The sequence below is a fragment of the Amphiprion ocellaris genome, chromosome 23 (genome assembly GCF_022539595.1).
Source record: "Amphiprion ocellaris isolate individual 3 ecotype Okinawa chromosome 23, ASM2253959v1, whole genome shotgun sequence".
Taxonomy (NCBI): Eukaryota; Metazoa; Chordata; class Actinopteri; family Pomacentridae; genus Amphiprion; species Amphiprion ocellaris.
In genome coordinates this window covers 14423696-14450329 of record NC_072788.1, presented here as the reverse complement: position 1 = coordinate 14450329, position 26634 = coordinate 14423696, and the positions used below count along the sequence as shown (strand labels likewise).

Sequence of the window (26634 nt, the reverse complement as noted above, 5' to 3'; positions counted from 1 at the left end):
GGGGAAACCCGGGCAGCGCTGCGTTTGGCTGTTTCCAGAGCGGAATAGAGCGCACAACCATCGTCTCATGTCTCCGTGCCTGATCCCGGTCTGCAGCGCCGCTCATCCTCTTGTCAAAACGTGCCCTGCCGGTGGACCAATCAGCGACGAGTCTGAGCCGGTAGGAAATGACGTGTGAAGTTCCTGCCTGTGTAAAGTGCACCGTGTCACTACAAATATTATCCACACACCAGCATCTCTCCTCTGCTAGCGCAGGCAGGGTGTTTCAGCCGCCCGGCTCAGACGTGATGTTTCAGCCGTGAAGCAAATTATAAAAACCGAGTCTTCTCGAGACTTTATCTGTGAGCAAATGTGACCATTTCCCACTTCCTGACAGTCCCCTCCTGAAGGGTTTCAGCACAGACATCTTCTCTTGTGCGCTTCACTAAAGCAGAAGACCACCGACCCCCTAATGTGGTCATCTCACCAGCAACAACATGCAAACAAGGATCCTCAGAAGCAGCCGATCTGACCGGGAGTGAAGTAACAGGCTGCAGCTTCGGACAAACCAGGAGAAACTTTCCTTCCTGGGTTGTGCACCGTGAACTGTGACCGCTTTTTCTTCCTCCTTTTTTTCCTGCGCGCCGCCTCTTACTTTATTTCGTTGGTGAGCAGTGTGTGAGTGTTTGTGGCACCTCCCCACTCCTCCATACATCTCTTTGCCAACTTACCTTGCCGGCTGCATCATGCATTTCTTCTGCAGCTCCTGGCTATTGTAGTTAGAAGCAGGAGCCTGAGATTTCTCCCCGAGCCGGCTTCCTCTTCCCCTGGTTTGGACTCCGGGCTGTACGTCATGCCGAGACACCTGAAGCGCACTTCGGTTCCGTTGCAGGACCGCATGGTTCCTTTGTAACTGGATCTACTTTTCTTTGGAGGGAGAGGTGGGCATGCTCTCCTCGTCTCTGGAGAACATTTGCAAAGAGGAGAAGAAAGTAGAGAGAGAAGTGTGAGCAGCAGCTGCAGAGGGAAGGAGAGATAACCTCAGAGATTGTAACTTACTTGTAGATGTTTGATCAGGCCACGACTATGGGCGATGGGAACCACCGCTGTGGACCCAACCCGCTGTGCCCGGACAGGATGGAGACGAAGTGCCGCGCCGAGATAGGGAGCAGGTCCCCGGTCCAGAGCTCCACCGACACCCCGGGGACATCAGCGTCCACCCCGACGTCCTCCAGCGAAGACGGACACGACAAACTTTTGGGAGTGGACCCTGACTACTGTCGGAGGATATTAGTAAGGGGTAAGTGGACGAAAACAAAGCAAACAGTGATTTATTCATTTTGTGCGTAAAAGCTGAGAATGTAACATTTTTGGGGGGAAATTAGAACATTGTGACGTTACTATTTTTTCAACAAAATTATCAAAAATAGTGAATCTACAACGAGAACTAAGACTGCTGTCCACTGACAGTGTGGACAGTCATTGCAAATTTCAGTTTTTGGTTTCAAAAACTAAACATCGTTGCTGAAAATGTAAAGATGGCCATTTAAAATGAAACTGTTACACTAAGCTTAAGAAATATATATATATGTATATACTCAAAACTTTGAAAGTTTGACTGGCAAACACATGACTTTTATTTTTAAACAAAGTATAGAACAGTACGATACAAGTGGTGCATGAAGGACAACAAAAAACTATTTTGTCTAACAAGCTACTTTCACTTAAGCAATACCTAAATAATTAGAACATCAGATATCGATGTAAATATATGTATATTTTTATTTATTTTTAATCTAAGTATTAAGGGGGAAATAGGTCTCTTTAGCAAATTATTAAGTGGCACAGGCTGCATCAGTTGTAGCCGCTCCTTTGTTCATATGAATACAGCCTATAAAAAATTAATAAGTCAAATCAATATTAAAAACAATGAAAGTTAGCTAGAAAGAAATGTTAGCTCATATTTTTTTCTTATGCATAACGTATATTTGTCTTTACAGCAATTCTACGTGCAAATGTTTAAAATCAAATCTAAGCAGAAAACAAAAGAAACCCTCTGGGCAAACTGTTTGATAATCAGAAATTCACTCCCGGCTGTTGTGCTGCTTTTAACAAAAGAGCTAATAGAAAACACACACAAGCTTCACACCAACAGCCACTATAAAGCAGTGTGTGCTTGTGTGTGTTTGGTTACTTGTCAGTAGCTGATTGCCTTTCCAGCGTCAACGTTGTTTTAATAAACACTGATATAATATTTAATTCAGTGTTAAAAGAATCCACGCCCTCCTGCAGGAGGCCAGCAGCCTCTGAGTGACGCTGATATTTTAAAAAAATACAGAAAATTAAGATAAAACGTAAAACCAGTAAAAACCATTAAAATAAATTAAATACATGCTGTCAGTCCCTTTTTTGATTTTATTTTTTACATGATAATTTATTGTTTAGAAGTTGTAAAAATCAAAATAGTCTAAATATTTATATTTAATTTATAGTTGCTAATTAAATTTTATAAAATTAAAATGTACAGTAAATGAAAGTTTAAATATGCAAAAATATATAAAACCACAGGAAAACTTGAAGTGCGTCAGGTTACTTAGAAGAACATGCACCAGTCCAGAGCGGTGAGTTATTTAAGGTTATTTGCATGTAGGCATTTGGAATAAAAAAAAAAAAAGAGTACTGCACGTAGGCATAATATACTGTTCTAAAACTCTATGAAAAAAATAATTAGAAAAGATGTAATGAGGCATATTTCACCTGTGAGTCACAGTGAAGTCACCTGCGTGTATTACTTTTCTTTCTAATGCTTTCCAAGAAAAAAAAAGTAGCAGCCTGCACCATTCCTGTCCATTCAGAAGTCCGTAAGGAAAAACATCAAATTAGACAGCAGCTGTTTTTTTTTCGTTTTGTTTTGTTTTGTTTGTTTTTTTACCGTGGCGTGTAACTCTTTGCTGTAGATCGAACCAGTATATCGGCTTTGTCAATTCACGGTTACAGACGAAGGCTGAGGATTTTATGGCAGCTGGCTGCTTAGTTTAGTATTTTTTTAACGTTAAGTTATGCAGTTTTCTGGGTCATACAAAAGCATCAAATTTAGCAAGTGAATGGTCAAAATTAAGACAACGAAGAATTTTAAATCGCAAACGACACACGGTAGGGGAGAAACGAGGACAAGTTACAAAAGAGAGAGAAAACATGGAGTGGATGCATATTTTAAAAAATAAATAAAAACACCTCCTTCGTTAGAGCTTCGATGTGCTAAAGGAGAAGTGCAGGTTTAGTAGGGGCCTTTTATTTTACAGTCTTCGTTATCGTTTTGAGGGTTTCTTCGGCAATGTGATCAATTAGGGTTTTTTTTAAAATGCAACTTATCATTATTTCAGGACCTTCCCATCACATGAAACTCTATTTTTCCGAATGAGATTTGACAGGAAGGTGCTCATACATTCTCTGTGATGGTTTGTGAATCGTTAGCACTGAGTTACAGTCGTTATTGTGGTGCATCAGTCGCTGGTTATTGCTGTCCAGCTGAGGACCAAGTGGCTTGTAGGACGGACATGTGAGCCGGTGGGATGGATATACTATACCTATCGTTCTGAACGCCTGCAGTGTGAGGATTTGTTTTGGAAGCTGAGTCTTGGTGCTCGGGTTTAACGCGGAGCGGCCGGGGTCACCGAGAGGTCAGCAGGTCTGCTACAGTCATTCGTTTCCTGCTCTGCTTGGAAATGTTTCCACAGTTTCGAGCTGTTTTTTTTTTTTTTTTTTTTTGGCTCTGGGTGCAGCAAGAAAGTCTGAAAATAAACTGTGCTTTTAGTGGTGTTTTTGGGTAGGTTTGGCCTCTCTGGTGAGTCTCATTTGAGTGGCGACACATTACGCAAAGCCACGACACGTACGTGCGTGAAAATGGAGAGCTCACATAGCCGAGGCCTGGAGGCAAACCGAACACAGTTAAAAGCTGTCAATAGCAATGTGATTGAAATATCTGTTTGGTACAGATGAGAGCATGCAAACCACACAGCGGATGATTTTACTGTGTTTTATTAACAAATTGAATTCCCCTGGAAAACTCACATTTTTACGCAACGATTCTTCCTCTAACGCACCTGCTCTATTTTACAACTGAGAATATTTTACTTATTTTTTCATCACCACCTTTTTAAAAGGTGTTAATGTGGTTGTAGAGTTTTTACCATTTTACCTCACTGCTAAATAAATACATAACGTTTCCACTCATTGTTGACTATGTGTTGCCCGTTCAGTTAGCCATGGCCTTCCCATACAATCACTATGGACGTTGGGTACAATCGGTTTTGTTTCATATTTAATTCAGGGCTCTTCATATTTTATCGGATTGCATATTTAATGGATTCAAAACCTTGGACAAAGAGGAGTTCGTGTCTGGCCTGCGTGTCCACTCAATGTGACAAACACGAATAAATATTCTCGGCCACATTGTAGCCAAAAATCCAGAGACTGTAGTGTGAGGGGTTGAGTTGTTATTAAACACGAAACGTCGATCACAGCAAAATTAAAGCAACGTGTAGTGATTTTTATTTATTTATTTATATGGTTTTGGAGTGGATTGTATTCTGAGAGCTTCTGGGTATACAGTGGAGGGTAATGATGAAACGTGTCAATCCAGAATATTTAACTAATGTTTTAAATTTTGTATACTTTTTGTATACTGCCATTAATGTAAAATGATATATACATTTTGCATCATTCCGTTATAACTTCGGCATTCTGCAGACAATCGTTGAAAACAGCTCAAGCTCCAATCCAAGGAGGGGATATATATATATATATATATATATATATATATATATATATATATATATATATATATATATATATATATATATATATATATATATACATATATATATATCCATACATACGTAAAAACATACGTAAAACATTTTTCTCATTCAGTGTTTTTTATTTTTGTACTTTGTACATTGTAGATTAATACTGAAGACATTAAAACTATAAAAGGATACATATGGAATTATGTTGTAAACAAAAAAGTGTTAATCTTCAGTATTAATCTACAATGTTATGTATATGTATGCATGTGTATATACATATATACACACGCGCGCGCGCGCGCACATGTCTGTGTGTATATATCTTCACATTTTGATAAGATTAGAAGGGAAATGTTCAGTGTGTGTACATCGGTGTAAAACAGAATCGTGAATCCTCCACAACACGGTTAATGATAGGTTCAGCTCACTGTGCTGCGCTGCTTGCGGACAGATAATGACGCACAGCACTAATACTTGGAGTCACAGCGCTCAGAGTGAAGCTCAGTCCTCCAACTACGTTTTGTGCAGCTCGAGTCATTGAAAAACAGAGATTCGGTGCTGGTAAGGTCAACCAGAATTTAACAAAAGGGCACCAATGAGCAACAATTAACCATTTAAGTGAATTTTATGCGTCGAGGTGTCATAAATGTTCACTTGGAGGCGTCTAAATGCTGAAAACCACACTTTTCACTCTCTGGGCCTGTGGCTATAACCAAACTACACAAGGAACGCAAGTTTAATTTATATGTCTACGTTCTGGCAGCGGTGCAAGTTTTAACACACTTTATTTGAATTTGACTTTTCATGTAGCATAAATATTTTGCCTAATGAATGAATTAAACTTTAAGGGATGGTTTCAAGACAGTGAATTATTAGACTCGGACGTTGTTATTAACACTAAAACAGCCACGACTATAAACACGGTTAAAGTTAAGTGCTATTTTCAACACGCTTGGCCAGCTGCTATATACTAGTGATAATAGAGCTTTTCTTCGGGTCTGCTAGCTTGTTAACTTTCTCTTGTGTTAAAAATAGCACACATACACTCGCCCATTTATCTATTTTTTCCCCTCTAAAGCCATTAGCCTATAGCACTACTCATAAATATTACATCAGTTTGACACTTTATAGGCCTATAGTCACTCCAGCCGTATAGACAGGTGTGTGTCTGTAGCTTAAATATGCTAAAATGGCTCAGTTTAGATTTTAGCTTACTGTAGGAGTGTAATAATGGCCCTGAATAATAGCCTCAGTTGAATACTTGACTTCCTGTGAACTTGTGCCGTCTCTCTGCTAAAACACCCACCTCTACATATGAGCTCAGACGTGTGTTTCCCTCCTGGACAGACGCCAAAGGCACCATCCGGGAGATCGTCCTGCCGAAGGGCCTCGACCTGGACCGGCCCAAACGCACGCGGACCTCCTTCACGGCCGAACAGCTGTACCGGCTCGAGCTCGAGTTCCAGCGGTGTCAGTACGTGGTGGGGCGCGAGCGCACCGAGCTGGCCCGGCAGCTGAACCTCTCCGAAACCCAGGTAAGAACCGAGCCGAGCCGAGCCGAGCCGAGCAGGCCCACGGTGTGGAGGTGTTGGGAAGAAAAACAAAACACCAAAAACCATTTAATTCATAGTTATTTTAAAAATAATTATGGCGCATTTTTATTTAAAAATGTAACCTTTTTATTATTGTTGTTATTTAGCCGAACTAGCTAGCTGCTAGCTTACACAGGCGTAGATAAATAATATGCAGTCCTTTTGTGATAATTTCCAACACAGGTGGTTTAAATTAGCATTAGCATATATTTTTTAAATGTTTGGGCACAGGTGAGTTCAGAGGATTTAATTGGCTCTTCGGCCAATCAGAAGGCAGGGATGGAAAAGCCCCGCCCAAAACACTTTGGCACCACCAGGGGCGCCTTCTCAGGATTAAAAAAATGTTTACATTGCAAGAACGGTTATTTTTTAACTTGAATGTAGAGATACTGCATATATAATGAAACAGAATCAATCAACAAACAGAAAGGGGAAAAAAACCCGCAGGAGTTTGTGAAAACACGTCAATACAGGCCTGAAATGAGCAGTGACGCCTGTCGGGCCTAACACGCTCACTTTTCATTTGTGTGTTTGTATGGTCTTGATGAATTATGCACCACAGGTCCGTTTTGAAACTTTAAAAATGTGCCTATCTGAACAACAACATGACAACCAACCCAAAATCAGATGACACCACAATGACACAGTGAACAGCATAACAAAGGAAGTTTCCATCATGAGGCTATGGGCTGAATTGTGCATTAGCTGTGTGCATACTGTCGCACAATCATGCCTTTTTGTTGCGTGTAATTTCGTTCCTATTTTGAGCAAGGACAAAAAAATAAAGGCCCTCAATACGATGCATTTGGTTACATGATTTTAAATAAAAGCCACAGAAAGAGGCAGAATCTAAATATAAAATATCTGTTTGCAGCAGTGTGCTTTTGTAATGTAAAACTGCAGACATTTCATGGCCTGGGTGCTTCAATCTCAAATCTTCCTGTATGAGCCCAACCCCTCTGTTTATAGCAATATGGAGATACGCACCAGGGATGTTCAGGCCAAATTACTTTCTTTTTTCAAATACGAAAAGAATGTTTTGGAGAATATTATTGGACAAAAGTTAACAGAAGCATGAATCTCATCATTTGTGATCAACATATGTAAAATAAAATGAAAAGTTAAGTTATCCTTAAAATTTCAGATTCACTTTAAAAGCTTATTGTTAATATAAAAAAAGAAACCACATTATAATTACTGTCTAAATTCAGTATTTTAAAATGCATTTTGAAGGTTGTAGGCCTATGAAAGTGATGGTTTATACCCATTGAAAACCTGCAGACATAACCAACAAGTGTCTTACTGGAGGAGCCACAGTCAATAAAAAATATATGTTTGTATGTGTATTGGATATTTAAACATCTTCCCAGGAGCAAACAACCCGCATGTCAGAGCGCCAGTGTCAACAGTTGTATTGTAAAAAAAAAAAAAAAGAAAAGAAAAAAAGAAACGATGTCTGTCACTTTGACAACGGAATCTTCAGAAATGTTGATTTGTTTAAAAAAAAAAAAAAAAAACTATGCGTAAAACGTGTCCCGTTAAGGTAAACGTGTAACAATATAAGCAGATAAACACTGGGAGGCTGGTTTCGAGGCCGCAGACCTGTAAACAAACAAACAAAAAACACTTGTTGCAATTAAAACAGCGCACAGGAGCTTTACGCATCATCGCTGCGTGTTGTGGAGGAAGCCAGCTGCAATATCTAACGACAAAAACCCCACTCAAACGTAGAGGTGGTGGGATGGAGGTGTGTGCATGTGTGTGTGCTTTTGGGAACACAGAGCAGCCACTGTGCCCCTCATTAGTGCTGACTCTAGGGCTGTTATTGGGAGGCCCTCAGCTTCCTGCTGCTGCTGCTGAGGAGACGCAGGCCAGCAGAGGATTGGTTGAATGGAAGCGTCTAAAAAACTGCCTGGCCTTCAAGTGGGAACCAAATGTAAATAATAAAAAATGTCTTTGATAATGGTGTAAAATATTAAACCCGTCGCGTTGAAATTTCTTAATGCTATGTGCTATTGAAGCAGCTTTTAAGCGTGATCGAAAGGCTTTTAGCTGGCATTAGTGGAGTTTTCGTTCTCATTATCTTCGTTCTGTTTGTGGTGGGTGCATGTTTTAAGCAAATGCGCCATTCAAGGATAATCATGCACAGTCACAAAAGGAAGATGGGACCTCTCAAAGTTCTGGGGCCCTTTTAAGCGAGCTGCTTGGGCTATTTTCAGGTGACTTATGTGGTTTGTTGATGTTTTGAGTTGGCTATTGAAGGTTTTCACAGGTTTTACAGGAACTAATCTGATTTTTTTAGGCCTAAATTACAGACTGCTGAGCGTAAAAGCAGCTCTGTTATTGCATCCTTTTTATTATTTTATAAGGGACAGTATCTATCTATCTATCTATCTATCTATCTATCTATCTATCTATCTATCTATCTATCTATCTATCTATCTATCTATCTATCTATCTATCTATCTATCTATCTATCTATCTATCTATCTATCTATCTATCTATCTATCTATCTATCTATCTAGATATCTATAAAGGCCTTCCCCACCGTCTCCTACAGAGAGATTGTTTCTCTCGGAAAACAGAAACTTTTTTTCCACTTTTTTTAAACTTCAAAGCAACAAAAGGCCTTGGAAATTGAAGGAGCTTGGATAAGCTTCGTGTTTTGTATTTTTTCTGTTCGTTTTTCTTTTGAACACAGCTCTCTCTTTTATTCATTTGGGGAAATTATTCCATCTTATTTCAAAAAGCATGGCAGCTTGCTTTATTTCCTCTTTAAAATCAAACTTGTTTCGGCGTTGAGCTTAACTAAAGTTCAGCTCAGGTTTTATGTTTAATGCAGCTTTAATCGGATTTTTATCTAGTAAAAATCTGATCAAATGTTTCAACTTCGCTTGTTCTGAATCCAAATCTTTAACAAACTGGTGTTTTTTTTCTCTTTACGAAACACTTGAAAGTCTTCAAGCAACAGGCATATTTTCATACTTCATACAAACACAACAGGCCTCTTCATCTGCGGCCGAAACACAAATACTAATTACAGTAATATGGGAGGTTTGATAGTTAAGTGTTTTTTAACAGGATTTGGTCATTGACCCATGCTCTAACTTCCAGTAGTTTGGTCAGGTATTCAAACTGATCACGCAATGAGGCAGCAGACATTGGAAACACACACGCACGCACAAAAGTAGAGGTCTTCATCAGCTAGACTTAAGAAAGAATTGTAGAAAATAAATATATGGGAAATATGGTGGATTTTTTCCCTCACAATCCTTCTAAAAATAACTAACTTAAAGACCGATAGCAGTCATTATTATTTTATTATTATGATTTAATGGCCCCACATGTCTTTAAAGTATATTATAAAGACGCACAGACCTTAAAAACATTTTAAAACTTTGCTCTTTTTAAAATTGTGGTTCCCAAGTGTGTTTATGGTGATTTTGGTTCAAGTTTTGTTTGGTCATAAAAACAGTGACTGAGAAACGCCCACCATACATTGTACGCAATTTCCTCTCCAACTACTCTAGTTTGTGCTTTGTGATTTAAATCTAGAGCTTATTCGAAACTGACATTAATAAACACTAAAGTAAATATTTAAGATGCGTTCATCTATCTGTTTACTTTTCTCTGTCGTGATTCGAACGTTGCATACATGCGTAAAGTTCGTGCGTAAAGTTCATGCGTAAAGTTCATATTTTCAGCAATATGTCGTTGACTTGCTCGATTAGACGAAAGCATTTCAAAGCAGTTCCAACTTCGAGTCAAAAACTGCTTTTTTTCGTCACGGTTAGATGTCACATCCCATCAAACTCTGACCGAAATTACTTAAATGCCATGTTTTCATTTCATTAATCTCGTTCAAAAAAACTGCGCATGCAAGTGGCCAGAACGCGCGTATAGAGACGTACTTTTGTCTCGTGATTGCAACGGTATCGTGAGAAGAAGTCGATAACTGTTCTGCCGGACCAGCTCGGAGCTCTCCCTTCATCCCGGCAGGTGGCTCCCCGCTACAGGGAAACACGGCGGGAGGGGGTGCTGTGCACACCCACACACACATCCACACTCGTCCACATACACATCCACACATGCATGCATGCAAACACACAGAAATCCTGAACTAAACATGAGGGTTCCTGCATATCAGCTACCTTTATGATCGGTTTCCTCATGAATGATCACAGATTAATATTTGTAGAGGTCCAGCTCTTATTGTGGAGATTTTCCATTTTGAAGCTGGCTGTTTAAGGCTGAATGGTCATTTGTTGCTTCTAGTAGTAATTACTGTCTGAAAAAGACACTGTGAGGGTGCACAGTAAGTCACAGTCAGCTAGGACTTTTGTTTTCTGTGCAATTCATGCTCTCTAACTACTTCTTGTCCGTTTGAGGCCCTTTAGGTGGAACTTATGAAATTAATTCCTTCATCTTTCCCTTTTCTCTTCACATTTATAGTCTTATAAATGTACCAAACTACTTTCCTGGCAGTATTTTTCACTAGAAGAAACTTTCATTCTTAAAATGTCTTCGTTGTCCTTGCTGCAGTTTGACTTCAGGACATTCCCATGCTGTGTGGCCACTGTAAGCTCTTCCTCAGTCCTCCAGCTGACGTACAAGTTGCCATTGTATCAGTCTATTGTTGCTCTCGGCCCTTCCATAGAGAAGCTATGGATTTAATGGTCGCTGTGCTGGTTAAACTGGTTTAATCCGGCAGCAAATGGGAAAGAGCTCAGTGATGAAATTATGTTTAATCTTTAATGTGAAGCTGGCTGAACAAAGCACAGATGTGGACAAGTGTTTGTACTGCTTTCCTTTATTGTCACAGTCATTTGAAGACATAATAAAGAAGGATTTTGGTTTGACATGTTTTTGGTTGAAATTAATGTCTGGGCAAGATGCAGCTTAGTGAAGGACTGCTCAATCATATTTAAAATGCCATAATATTAATTCTGAAATACTTAAAATAATTAAGGACACTGGAGTGAAACCTTTGTTGTTCTGTCACTTTTAAAAACTGTGGTAGATTAATGATTTAGATACACTTTGTAAATCCAAGTGAAAAAATACTAATTTGAAAAATTAAGACTGAATGATCAGCTGTAGCTTTTGTTTGACTTCAGTTACCAAAAACTTATCACACAGTCTTGAGCAGACACAGAAAATTCTCACAACATGCATCAGCATTTATGACTTTTCTTTTTTTTTTTTGCTTTAAATCCAAATGCTGCCTGTATCAGAAGTTTAGTCAGTTTGGGGGCTTATGTTTGAATGCATAATATATGTTGTGTTGGTAGGTTTTGCAGTTATCCACACTTAAAATACTTGCCAACCCTTCAGAATTAAAGGTGCACTAATACCGGAAATCAACTTCTTTAATCAGCTGTTTTGGAAAAACACTCACATGAGACAACATGATAGAGTAGACTTGTTTTATGGCAAGATATTTAGACACATTTTTTTGGTTAAATACTCAGGTATGCATAGAAAGAATCTGACAACCATCAAACACAAAAAACTTGATATAATGAAGGCATTCAGATATATTAGCGTGTGAAACTACTCCAGTACTGAGCCTCTGATTTAGCTGCTGACGACATATTTTTGGACTTGTGTGCATGTCAAGATGCTTGATATGATTTGGGAGCAACACTGACCTTAATGTGAAACAGCCGACTTCTAACAGGTGTGTAAGTCACCCAAGATCAGCATCACACTTCTTTTTCGTGCCCTGCTCAGTGTCTTTTCTCTCAGATGGATGATTTCTTGATCCCAGACAGCCTCGGGCACACTTTAGTGATGGCTGTGAATCTTTCATATGATGCTTCTTGTTGCTGTATTTTTGCCTCCTACATCACGGGGAGGTTAGAGGTCAGTACTGACCCCAGATTGCTGCATCTGGAGCTGGTATTGTGATTAAACTGTTGTGTAATATTCAATTAGTAATATTCTTACAATTGGCACTATGAGGAACCTATAAAAACTACGGGTCCTTGTATGACCTCTTATGAAAACAGGTAAATCCAAATTCCCCATTAAGAAGTTACACCTGCTTGTGCAACTAGAAAGAAACTAAAAATATTTATATATTATGAGAAGAAGCCGACTGGTGTGGAGAGAAAACTAAAAAAATTCCACACTGTCCCGACTTAAATCTGCACAGCAATAGATTCCTAAAATACATTTATCTCTGTTTTCCTCTGCAGATAAAGGAGACAAAATGACATGTTGCGTTTATGTGTGTGTGTGTGCTTACAGTGAATGTGCCCGTTGTGTGTATTGTTCTCCATGACGGCCCAGACAGACGATGTCTGGCCACTTGTCTGGAGCATAGAGGACCCGGCCATGACGTATAGCTGTACAGATGTGGCCGAGAGGCGGCCGCACAGTGTGGGGTTTGTCCAAACACTCAGAATGGAGAAAGAGATAGGAAAGGGAGGCCGACAGACAAACAGACAGACAGACAAACACTTGCTGCCTTTGTGCTTTCAGTTAAAATGCATGGTTTTGTAAAGAAACAAGCTCTTTCCTCTTTCCTCTGCGTTGAATGAAAACTGGAGCATCATCTTTACAACGACAACTTTTGCCAGACCCTGTGATGGTCAGGAAGAAAATTGTAAGGCTCTGATTATCTAATCAACTGATTAGATAATCAGAAGAATCTAATAGCAATTAAATCTTCGTTGCCTTTGTCCTTAATCACTCTCAGACTGAATTGACTGGCCTCATCAGCTTCTGGCAGAGTGAAGTGTGTGAAGCCAAGGATAATAATGTAATTTTCCAAACATATGGAGAAAAAATGTAATCTTCAGGTGATGTTGAAACAGAAAATCAGCAAAATTAGATGCAAGAGGTTCTCACTTTCCAAACTCACGCACACTCCTCAAGTCTGACCGCAAGTCGACAGACAATCAGAGTGGCCAGCGGTTGTCTGTGCGGCCATTTTGTGACATTCGGCAAGAGAGTAACGCAACCACACCTGCATGGGAGCTTAGATACCTGCCACTGAAAAGGGAATGCTGTTTACCCCAATATCTGCTTGACCACAGCTTATGCTGAAAAACAGGCGTATGCTTTTATCAAAAAAGTTTCTAAAGCTGTCAGGTAATTGTAGGCGAGTAGAAGTACAAAGCTGAAGATAATGAATATACTCAGGGTCTCCACACAAAGGTTGACTGAAGAAAAACTCTCCAAAAAACCCATTAAAAAAAAAAGGAAAAACCTGAGCAACAGAGGATCCCAGACAGACACGCAGGAGATGTGTGCACAGACATAAAATATAAGAATAAAAGAGTCTCATGCTTTTCTTGCCTTTACCAGCTGTGGCAAATAATCCAGTGAGAAAAAAATAAAGGTCCTTGTTGGTTCAGTCGGATATTTGGGCGTCATAAGGCTGCGTGGCAAAGACACAACCCCGGCTTTCTACTGAAGGCAATGAGAAATTCGAGTGACTGCGGGGTGACATGCAAGAAAAGTCATGGACCACATTCAAACCCCTGCTGACTTTTTTGGTGAATGAGCATCTGTAGCATTACAGTATGTGAAGGGCGGAGGGAAAGGCTGTTATCTAAAACTGGAGGGGTTCACCTGGCTGGGGAGGGGGCAGTTAGTGGACAGAGGACAGGAGGGAGGGGCAAAGAAGGAGAGAGAAAGAGGTGGGAATCATAACAGCCCCAAGTGCTTTTACGCTAAGGAGGATTAGGCAGCCATATCTACCAGCGATTCTATAAGACGGAGTTAACCTGTGGCTGAACCTGGCCAGAAGTGTTCGCAGGTTTTAGGGGTCAGGTGAAATGTGGTGATGGTGGTGATTGTGTTCCAGTTTATAAAGTGTGCAGTGTAAGAATGTGATGTGAGATGGGTGGAGAGGTCGGATGAGGAGGACAAAAAGTGGAAAGAAAAGGAGGACCAGGATGGAGGAGCTGCATCGTTCTGCTTGTATCAGTGCTGGATGTGAAAATGAGGTGTAGTGAAGAACCAGGCCTTGTTGTACTTCACAAGCAGCTGACCTCAGAGTGTGGAGGATTCAGTTTTGTAACCGAAATGCAGCATCAGTGCTGATGTAACACTGTAGATTCCCTAAAGTTGTATGTTACAAGGCTTTGATGCAATATTACTACTTAAATTGTGCAAATATCTTGGTTTCCATGACGGCTATTATACAAATGAAACCTGAATTATTACCATTACCTGCTTTTTTATTTTATTTTTTGCTAAATACCAGAAAAAAATCTATAAAACAAACTCCATAACTCCAAAAACTAGCATTACTACAACTGCTTGATATTGAGGTTGTCTCATTCTCAAATTCTTAGAAACAAAACTGAGGTAATGTCCTGTGAAAACAACAGCTCCACAGCCCTTCACAATAAAAGCTCGTGTTGCATATGGTCAAAAAGGCAGGATAGTAAAAAATACAATCAGAACAGAGGGAAAATTACAAATTGTTTAGGTATGACACTGAACAAAAGACCAAAAAAAATCAGTTAAAAATTGGGCGGATATAAATCAAAATTGTTTAAAAATGTTAATTTTAATGCTAGTAAAATACATAGAGTTTTACTTTACGTCTGCTTTGTGAGAACATGTTTTGATGTTTTATCACTGGTTTAGGAAAGGCCTTGATTAACTACGAATTCATCTGAAAAAGCTTCATTTAAAAAAACTCAAAACAATAATCATAATTCATTATAGCAGAATCATGGTAATTGTAAATAATTGGTGTCATTAATATAACCAGGTGTGTCTCTGATGGCAGACATATGTGTTGATCCATCACACGCAGCTGAGCAAATCATTGATTCGGCCCGTTGCTTTGTTACGTTTCTTCTGTAATGACAGCCGCCGCTCCATCATATACAGCACAGCTGAATACACATACAGATGAGCTGCCACTGGCCCATTACATTACATACAGTTGAGTATCCACTGGTCCGTTACATAGAGTTCAATGGCCCCTGGTGTGCCTGGTACAATCTCCTCCGGAAAAGTGTTTTCATTGTGTGTTCGTCACATGCCTGGGATCAGGGGGTCTGAACAGGGTCACTCTGGGAGCACCGAGCTGCTGCAGGGGTCATGGAAAGTGTAAAAGAGTCACCAAGTGTCCTTCTTAAAGACTTAACCATCACAATCCTGCATTTCACTTTGCATTATCGGTATTATAGAGGCAGGCAGGAGAGTGTGTTTTATCACTTAGATGTTTTATCTAATGCCCTCCATCATCGTAGCTTAGGTCAGTTCAGCTTTATGAAGCAGGGAGGTCGAGTGATTAAAACAAAGTGATAAAGCTATAATGGGGACAAATAATACTGTATACAACACAGAGAATTAGGAATACATCAAAACAAACAAATCCTTATTCTAATTGTCCACGGTTGCTCGTCTCAAACCTGACAGTGTCATGCTGGACCGTGGAAAAGCTTAGGTGATTTATTGAACACACATATGGATGTCCACTTGATCTGTACATTGGGTCTTGATCTGGCTTAACCTTTCTACCTCTAGCCCAGTTTGTTGTCTGCCGCTCCATTTGCAGCTGCCTGGAGTCGTGGTGCAGGGCTCTGATTGGCTGACCTCTGCCCGACTAGCTTGTGTATTCATGCATACCAGGCCTGATCATCTCCCCCCGACCTTGAATTTAACCCGCCCGTCTACATTTGCCCCCATTAATTTCATTTTTATCCCCTATCTTGTGCCCTTTGCTCCATTATGCAAACTTCCACCCTCGTTTGATTTTACATCTCTTTGAAATGTAAACCAATGACACGAGAGACTGTTTCATTTGACAGAAATGTACAACCTTTTTCAAGTATCAGTGATGATTTTATATACTTATCTATGATTACACAGTGGGTTATGAATAACTACTTTAAATATTTCGGATTTTTAAATTTTTTTTGCTATATTTTTGTTTTTTCTCAACACACTGACAGGCATATTATCATATATTCCATAAGTAGACTTTATTTTTAATTTAAGTGCTGCCCTTAGTAAGAAATACTCATTGAAATATTATAATATAAATGCTCTTTTAATTTTGTTAGAGTAACATTGGCTAAATTACTAAATTATTTTAAACATCAAACATATATTTGTGCGCCATTTTAAAATTTGTTTACATTTTGCTTCAGTAGGAACCAGTACACACAGGCACCACAGACATGGGGAACATTTTAGGAGATGGACCAGTCGTATCTTTAAATAGCAGGCCTTTTTTGTCGCCATTATGGCTGTATAAAGATGCAGCTGACATCTCTCAGAGCAAAATATTACAAAAAAATAGGATACCAGTAATTTATAATGCTGTGTTACCTCCATAATATAGCGATCTGACGGATGTTTGAGCTAAAAACACAATCCTGACGAAATTGGTTAATGCGGCGTTAAAATTTAACTCCCTGTCGTACTATTTTTTATCATGTCCCTCCCTCCAGCAGCCTTGCCATCTTCAGTCCTAACCTCCTCACCCGGGCCCTAACCCAGCAGGCCAGAGTGCATCAGGGTGGGGTGCAGAGGGTAAGGCCGGGGCAAATGCAGGTCACGCCATATCCAGATCTCCCTTGGTAATCTCTGCCCCAGCTCTGAACCCTGGATCCCATTAAAAAGGATTTACATCCAATAGTGTAGATGTACCAAAGGCAGCGTTGCTTTCTTCTCTTCTCATCATTTTCCCCCTCTAATAAAATCCCTGTAAAACACCAGTGAGCTTTTTTTCTTTTTTTCCCAGCGATGTGAACAGAAGACTGAGCCACACCCACAGCATGGGGAGAAAGAAGAGGGGTTGGCTGAGAGCGAAAAACCTTTTATGGGATGTGGGATGTTTTTGGCAGGCGTTGGCGCATGAGTAAAATACAGAGAGAGATCTTAGAGAGGCAGCGTGTGAGCTAACGAGGAAGAAATCTAGACCGAGAGGAAGGAGACGCAGCTACACAGTTGATTTGGGCAGCTTATCCCACCCTCCTGTTGTCTGTCCCTCCCCCGTCTCCCCTCTTATCTCCCTCTTGGCTATCCCTCCCTCTGTGCTTCTTTTGAGTCTTTGCAGTAAGACGTGATGGCATCATTATTCCTCTCTGAGCTGTGGGATCTGCTCCGATCCCATTATTTGTATCATGGCTAGAAGCTGAAACAATGATCTCACTTGCCCTAGCTGCATGTTGAGCCCGCCTTACTGTAGTTAACAACAGCCGGTCCGATTACTTCTACGCAAACAGCAGCCGGGGTGAGCTTCCAGCCAGGTGAGCTCCTTGTCACGCTGGCTCAGGTGTTTTAGAAAATGAAAGGTGACTGATGGCAACTGGACAAAGTCGGCTGTGTTTCCAAACTGCGGACTAGAAGCATCACTGGGTGCCTTGCAGAGGAAACTTTTCTTGACACTTAGGAAGCATTAATGTGTCCTTGAGTAATTAACCCTCCTGTTGTCTTCATTTACAGGCACCAAAATATATTGTTTCCTTGTCTGAAAAAATCCAAAAATTCAGCAAAAAAATTCCCCAAATTTCTGAAAATTTGCAAAACTTTCAGGAAGAAAATTACAATAATTGCTTTAGGTTCTCTTAAAAATTATTTTTTATTTTATATATATATATATATATATATATATATATATATATATATATATATATATATATATATATATATATATATATATATAAAAAATTTGACAAAAAGAACTTTTGCAAATGTTTTCAAAAAATGACTAAAAATCTTTCAAAAAAATCTTTAGAATATCTAAAGTGATTACATATATATCAGTAAAACTTCTAATATTTTCTTTAAAGACATTCACAAAAAATTTTTTGTGAATATTCTTAAGAAACACTTTTTTAAACATTTTTTTTCTGCAAAAAATGTTCAGAAATTTCCCAAAAATGTTGAAAATGTGGACATCAGAAGTTTCACTGTGAAAACATATTTTTTTTGCACATTTTCAAACTTTAAAACTTGTCAATTTTGACCCGCAGGACAACATGAGGGTTAATAAGGCCCCCAAATATTCTGTAGCATTCACAGAGGGGAGTAGTAGATATATTCTGTCTGTAAAAGCTGAATGAAGCCACCATTCTGGTCAATGGTGACCATTTTTTGAAGCCTTGGATGACTGTTGTCATTCTGGGGGTTTTTTTTGGTCACAGTTGATGAGTTAGTGTGGTTTCTCTACTACAAAGTCCCTACACCTTAAAGCACATCCTGCTGTATTATCTATTTTACCCTAAATGTAACCATAATTTGGAAAATGAACATAATGTTGCATTGAATGAGACTTAAAACTAATGATTAGAACTTTAAACTCAACAAGAAAATGTTCACTGAGGGAACAAATCAAGTGAGAAAGTAGTGTCATTTTCTCACAGACTTTTATACAATCTGATCTACTTTTGCAACCAAAGACATCGCCCCTTGCAGACCATCACTAAGGATGCAAGCTTAAGGTTCTTACACATTTGCTTTAGTAATTTGTGAAGCTCAGTCACTTGTGTTGCTCACCCACAGCTGGAAAGTCTAACGAAGTACTACATCTTTTTTTATTCTGTGTTGCAGTGCAGCAGCGCCGTCAACCATTCACTGCTGACCCTGAAACTATTTTTTTTGTGCTTTTGAATCATTTGTTGCCTTTATCAGCTGGCATACAATAAAGAGGCAGGCGACTAAGAGGAAAGAAAAATGCCAGATACCACTAGGTTCGGCCTGAGCAATCCAAGGTCACCAGGAAATTAAAGTCAAGTGAAATTTCTCGACAGTTTCAGTGATTTTCAGCTATAGATAAAGAAAATAGGCTCAAGCTTCCAAAACTTTTCTATGAATAGCTTTGGCAGACAGATGTATTTTTGTAGCCAAAAATGTACTTAATTCTTTATTTTTAAAGATGTGGTTAGCGGTACTCTATCTTTAAAAGCATAGAAGTGTTCTGCCCCTGTGCTGCAATGAGAGAGCTGTCAGAGAGAAAAATAAAAGATCAAATCAGACAATTATTCAACTATCAGACCCGTCATTTGACTAAATTCTGCTCTCACACTCTCTGTGGTTTAGGTTTTTTAAAAGCACATTTTTGACGTCTGTTCCTGTAAAAACACAAACACCTGGAGCATAAGAGCAGACACAGAGTGTTCAGTGATTCTCTGAAATGAATCTAAATGTAATTTAAAACTACATTTTGACACCCTGATGGAGCCACAGGTCATGTGAGCGCTGTGTGTGTGTTCATGAGTCTGAAGGTGTGCACATTCAGTCCTGCTGCGTTTGCATTGTACATTGTTCTCTTGTTTTGTGCGCGTTGTGCAAGCGACACAGTTATGAAAGTTTTTCTTTATACTTAAAGTAAGCTACAGACCCTTTAGAGGCTTATGCATTTCTGCTGTTACAGGAGTTTCTTTTTCAGTCGTCTGCTGCCAATCCCCACTTATCAGGGATTAGGTTACTGGAGTTCTACGAAAAATCATCAGGAGGCCAATGGAAAGTCTGGTGTGTGTGTGTATAAATAACTTTCAATGCAACTGGACGAATGTGAGGACGACTGGAAAAAGAAGTGGAAGCCGCTCACCTGATTTCCATTTAAAACAACACTGACTGTGTGCTTTTTACTTTAATAATACAAACTCTGAGTGCAATGATAATGAATCAGTTTTCAGAAAAAGTAGCATTTGTTCACATTTAAATCAGAAGCGAGAAAGTAATGTAAATTATTTAAGGTTTTAAATTAAATGTGAAACAACTTATTAAATAAGTAGTTCTGCAGTTTCAACAACTCAGTGTTTGTGTCTCTGCAAATTGAGCAAATTTTATTTTTGGACTGTTTGTTGTACAAAACAACTCATTCTCTACTTAAAATTTACTCTGTTAATTCAGAAAATGATCATTCTTGAAAGCAGTCCTTGGTTGCTGTCTTATTGATAATATGTAGTTAATTCAGTTACATTGACATGCAGTGTTTTTCTTTCTGACGTTTCAATTTGGAAAAAAAAAAAAAGTAAAAACTGGTGGCATAGCTGAACACAGGTCCAGCTCAGTATTTACAACACATGCATTTGTCCGCAGAAGCAGACAATTTTTGAGAATAAATATTTAAGATACAATACAGAATGTTTGAAATATTTGCTGCATTGTGTTCCATTATAGTTTGCATTGTCACCTAGTACAACAATTTCCATATTCCACATTCTCAGCATAAAGTGATGCAAAAAAGGCAAAAATTAGTGCATAGAAATTCCCCAGAATACAAGTAAATTTAGTGTTTTAATGCTTAATGTGCAACCCCTTGTGTCTAGTTTACATTTTACTAAAATGAAAGAATAAGTCAGGAGAAAAGGAAAAATGTCATTTTGTGGAAACAGAGAACATACTTGGGGGTACAAGAATTAGTTTAATTAGTTTCCAAAGAGATTTCTTTTGTTTCATGCTTAGAATAGATTTCTGATTTCTAACCAGCTTGCATCCCAGCAGAAAGACTAGTTTAGCTCAGTTTATTAGAACTTGAACTGTAAGAGCACGTTATCCGGTTCGTACCAGAAGCTTGCTTCACTTCCCTGAACTTGTTTCTGATTCCCTGTACAAACTACTTTCATCTGTTTTTGGAATTTTAGCTCTAAATTCAAAGTTTTTACAGGCCAACAACTAGTAGAAAATGTTGAATTATTACGTGGAATCCTCTGCATGCCACGTTGCCAGATACTGCGAATCTGCAGCGAAACACGGAGCGAAAACTGTATCTCGGTCAGGATCGTATCCATTTTTCATGTGTGTGATTCCTCTCGGTGGTGGCTCTCCGTGCAGCGATCTGCCGCGACCCCACCGTGCCCTCTAATCAGCATCCCATCCAGCCCCAACTTTTACACACGCTATACATTAAAGCTACGCTGCGCGCCATCAATTAAACATGGCGGACAAGGACAGGCAGAGTTCACTGAGCTTTTCTCAATCTGCTGCGGGTGGCATGAAGGATCGTGTGAAGAAACTCCAAGTTCGCTGTCGTGAGAGAAGACGATGGTGCAGATGTTGGTGACGATTACGTGTCTTTGTTCTTTTGATTTTACATTTTTATTTTTTATTTTATTCTTTTACTGCCATCAATATCTGAGCACCAGCTTCATTTTTGTAAGCTTTTATTTCCTTTATCGAACATTTTAAAAGAATCGCTTTCTGTGTTTCTGCATCAGCTGCGGTTGAACCAATATTCTCACTCTGTTGTGTAGATTTGATTTTGCCGTTCGTCCCCATGTGCATTTCTAGCCCTTTTGAGCTATGAAGTGTGAGAGAAGGTAAAGTTGCAAGGGACCAACCATGATCCAATGTGCAAGAAAAACAGCAGAGTTGATCCTATGGCTTGTTCCAGGGGATTACAGAATTTCCACTTGTTCTGCACGGATTTATGCGTGTATGCCTGGCCTACTGCTAAGGTGTTGCGTGCTCTTCACTGTGAGTGCACAGAACATGCTACATTGTGGATATGCATCAAGCAGGGGTCACAAAGAAGTCAGTCACACATGTGTATAGCCTGTGGAAGCTAACGGCTTTTGAGCTGCCAGGATAATACCAGGATGTGAACCAAAGTGTGAGTTCGGATTGTGTAAAAGCGTGTAAACATCAGCGGTCTGTGGAGGTTTGTGTTGACAGAAAGAAAACAAAGTCGACAGCTCATACGTAATGAAACACTCAACATAGGAAGCTTAGAAATTCCTAAAAGTGGCACGATTTAATTGTATTTTGACGGGGCCTTTGCAGAATTTGTGACAACGTGCGTGTTTGGTTGTGTTGTTGCAGGTCAAGGTCTGGTTCCAAAACCGCCGGACCAAACAGAAGAAGGACACCACCAAGGATTCAGACAAGCGCTCCTCCTCCTCGTCCGAGTCTTTGGCTACCTGCAACATCCTGCGCCTCCTGGAGCAGGGCCGCCTGCTGTCGGGCCCCGCCCCGCCACACAACTCCCTCCTGGGGCCTCCGAGTCACCCAGCCAACGGCTCCCTGCTGAGCAGCCCTGGTGGAGGCTCCTCCACCTCGCCTGGGATCAGCAGCAGCACTCCTCCCAGCTCCCTACCAGGAGGGACTTTCGGGCTGTCGCTGCCGTCGCTGGGCGGCGCTCCGCCTTCGCCGCGGCTGGGCGTCCCACCGCCACACTCCCTCTGCTTCTCCATGCCGCTGCTAGGGGGCGCTCATCACGAACTGACGTCCACCTACGGCTGCGGCTCTTCAGCTTTTGAGCCGTACATGCGGCTGGACAGGAAGGAGGCGGATCTGGGTGGGAAGAAGACAGTTTCTTAAGTTACACTTTTAGGAACAAGAGGGGACACTGACTTGTCTTTATAAGAGCTTCTCTCCTCAGTCTCTCGCCCTGACACCTCTTTGACACTTGAACGGCTGCAGACAGGCAAAGAAAGCACCCTGGATCACGGGAAATGTGAAAAACTAAGTGACTGGGTTGCTTTCACGCAGCACCATTTTGTGCCACGGCACTGTTTGGCACACTGACACAAAATGGTGAAAAAGGACTTGATGTGGCGGAGAGTGATGATTCCACTCTCCCACATTAAAAAACAAAAAAGAAACAAAAAAAAGAAACAAAAACTTGTGAATTTTTGCAAAAATGCTGTGTGTGTATGTTCCAGATGGTTTTTATCACCGCTCTCTTTGCAGTGGTTTTAAGTGACTCTTCACTTTTTGTCCAGTGAGTTTGTGTGTGTGGTTTTCTCTCTATACAGGCCTTCATTTACTGTTCAGGAAAAAAAAATACTTGACATGGATATTTCAGATTGAATCAGCATCTGAGTGATATTTCAAAGAGAGCAGTATGTACACATTTCTAAGTGGCCATGTTTGATTTTAGTTGATGTGCTATCACAATAGGAACAAACACTGAAGAAAAAAAGAATCGTAGCATTTTAATATCAGTCTGTTTGGTGTCCAGCTGTAGTTTTTGTAAATTCTTTATTTGGTTGTGTTTGTGTATGAAACAATATGTGGTAGAATCTGGACAGATGGTGCAAAATCACATATCTAGATCTGATAGGTGAATATGAAAGGACATGAAAAGAAAGACATGTAGTTTTGTGACAAAGCTGGTTAGAGTCTGCCAAAGCATTCACTCATAAAGCTTTGGAAGTGCCACACTTGTTGCACTCCAGTCAGAGAAATGACTTTTCAACTCCGATTGATTCACAGATTTCTCAGTTTCCCATCCTAAAGATGCAGATATTAAAGAATCTGGCTGTATTTTTGGACAGTTTTGCAGCACTAAGTCTCAATTTCTGTCCATGATTAGAGCTGCAACCCTAAAAAAAAATCAATGTGCAGCAATTTTGATAATCAGTTCAATGCTTTTTTTGTTTTTCAAGCAGAGACACCAACTGTTTCTGTAAATGAATTTTCTTTTTCGTACAGTGAAGACAACACAGACTGAGAGATTGATCGAGAAAACAATTGACCTATTGATTGATAATGGCAGTTAGTTGCAGCCCTGGTTGGGACAAACATGTCACCTGTAGGATTTGTTGCTTCACCCCATTTTTTTCTTCTTTTTCCGGCTTGTTCATAATTGGTTTTCCGATAACCGCATCTGTTCGACCAGGTCATCATATCCAAAACCTTCGTCTTTTACGTAACAAGCTGCAGCATCACATGAGAACATCTTTATTGGTTTATTTTTCTTTAACTTTGTATTTGTGTTTGGATCTTCTTCGATGACATTTGACTCACCCTCCTGTTACACTTTAAATGAAAAGAGTTCCTCTGATCGCCCCTCATTGAAAGCACTTTATGTTTGTAGGTATTTATACATCCTCCTGTATCTTCCTCTTTTTGCTTTTAAAGCTCCTCATTCACTAAAAAAAAAAAGCCTCCCAGCTTTCACAGCTTTAGTAAGAGTCAGGGTTTGGAGTCAGTTTATTTTTACGAAGGTGTTTTTTGGAATTAAAGCCAGAAAACCCTCTCCTTGTTTTCAAAATAAACTGCAGCTCCATTTTTGAATTGATGGATCTGAAGCTAATTTGACCTCTGTGTTTGGACTCCGAATACATATGTTGAATACATTCAGGAGAGGAAGATGGAGGGAACTGAAAGGATCAGCTGTTGTATTTTTCCCTTCCCCATATGATGCCATTTGTCCAGGTTTCCTTGTTGTCCAAAGAAAATCAAAATCACCCAGGAGAACCTGCAATTCGCAACAGTTTGCCCTCAATTTGTGCGTGTCAGATGAGTTATTGCCCCCTTTTCACTCCTGTCTCTTGTCTGTTCTCCCATGTATCTATTCATTTCTAGATTTCATCTCCCTGTGAGGTTTAATGCGTTTTTTCCCCCAATCCCTTTCTCTCCCTTGTGGCTCGACATGTATTAAAAAAAAAAAAAAATCGGACACTGCCATGACATCAATTTCGAAATAAGCCTACCAGTAAAGGCCAGTTTAGAGCAGCCGAGCATGCTTCCAGCTGCAGACACATTTCTAGTGGAGTGCATGGAAAGGTTCCGACCTCAGCCGATAAAAACTCTCCGTCTGTCGGCTCATCGGGCCTTTTTGCACCCGTGTAGCAGCGGCTGGTGGCTGGTGATTTGTTGTTGTTGTGTTCAGACCCCAACGGCGCTGCAAAAAAACCCTGTCATCAAGTCGCGGCTCTTTGCAGCGGTGCACCTGTGCTGTTGTCGAACACTGTATTATTTTCTATAAGCACCATTCATAATTCACACGCTCTGGCATCAAATATTGAGCAGAGAGATGGAACTGAGAGGTCAGAGGCTTGGCTTCTCATGTGAGCCTGGCATACTCTTTCACAAATCCCTCTGATTTGTCCTCACTCACAACCCATTCGTTCCCCTGCTGTGTCATAAACAGCCTCTGCTCCTTGTTTTTTATTAGAATATTTAATTTTTTTTGTTTGTTTTTTTTATGTCTTTAGCTGCACAAGATAGTGGATACAAGAGATCTTAATTAGGAAAATCAGCTCTTTTACAGTCATTTCTCAGCCATTGTGACATGAAAGGAGCGTCATATGTTAAAGAATCTTCTTTTGTTTCGGTGGTTACAAAAGAAATCTTCTCACGCTCCGTATTTCCCTTGACATTCAGCACTGACTCCTTTTCCTGTCACGGTACGGTGATGTTTTGTAATGTAAATCTGCTGTTACTGTATTGTATGCTCAGCTCGGTAGATTAAGGATTCAGCTTGAGGGAGACAGTCAAAGAAGTGAGCGGCCACTTCTCTTCTGGGCAGAAAGAAATGTTGTAAAGCCTTGCATCAGTTAAACAAAGCCTTTAGTTTTCACTTTTCTTTTGGTTCTACAGTTTGTTTTTGCTTTTTCTTTGTAAGATTCTCATTCCAGCTGAGTGGAAGTGTTGCTTTTGTTGTGTGCAATCTGTGACACCTTGCACTTGTTGAGGTTTCAGAAACAGTAAGGGCCTTGCCACGGCTCTCGCTACTGCATCATGACTTTCTCGAGTCCTTTTCTGTGAAATGTTCTTTTATTTTACAAACAAACTGACTCCGCTTGGTTCACTTTTTCGTTATGCACAGCCAAGGTCCTGCATTGGCCCTGACTTCTTTTCTTTGAGCAGTAAAACTTACTTAATGTCAAGCTAAAGGCACCAGCTACTACTTATGATGAACAAACTGTATGTACATAGATATAAATTTATATATAAATATATATAAATGGGTCTTTGCACAAGTTATCTCCATGTCTGCTCCGTGTGACTTTAACAGGAAAAACAAAATGTGAAAGAAAGTTCAGAAAAAAGACTTTATATATGCTTTACAATTCTTTGTCTCATTAACATTTTGCACTTATTTAAAGAGGCTTACTTCTGTTTCTGGGCTGACAGAGCTGTTTTCACGCTCGGCCAAGATATTGTACAATATGTATATGTATTTTTATTCATATGCATATAAATATATGTCTATGTAATTTGCCTCCTGTGTTCTGTTTTGTCATTCTCTCCCCTGCATCAAGACCAAAAAAAAAAAAAAAAAAAATCCAAAATGAATTTAAAAAGATCAAAGAAAAGTTATTCCATGAGCGGTAGCAGTTAATACCAAAAGTCCTTTTAGTTGAATTGTCAGTAAAATATTAGCTTTTCTTTGTAATCTGCCAACTGCATGCATTCACTCAGAGGGTTTTGTCTTTCTGCTTGCTTACAGCTTTATTAAAAACCTTGGCCTCTTGCAATCAGCGAGGCCAAACATCAAGGCAGTGGACGATTCGCTTTTTGAGGTCTTTCTGTGGACGTACTGCCTTTAAATTCCTTGCACTTTTAATTATGTTCCTCTTTAGATTGTGGCACAAGA

The 26634-nt window shown here is 39.8% G+C and overlaps 1 protein-coding gene across 1 annotated transcript; it reads left to right on the top strand.

Annotated features, from left to right (window-relative positions):
• The first annotated feature begins 215 nt into the window (after positions 1 to 215).
• Positions 216 to 26259, top strand: vax2 (ventral anterior homeobox 2). The gene is made up of 3 exons (XM_035956088.2): positions 216 to 1279; positions 6135 to 6322; positions 22128 to 26259. Exons 1-3 carry the CDS (start codon positions 1045 to 1047, stop codon positions 22623 to 22625), a joined length of 921 nt encoding a protein of 306 aa, XP_035811981.1. The 5' UTR covers positions 216 to 1044; the 3' UTR covers positions 22626 to 26259.
• Positions 26260 to 26634: the final 375 nt, after the last annotated feature.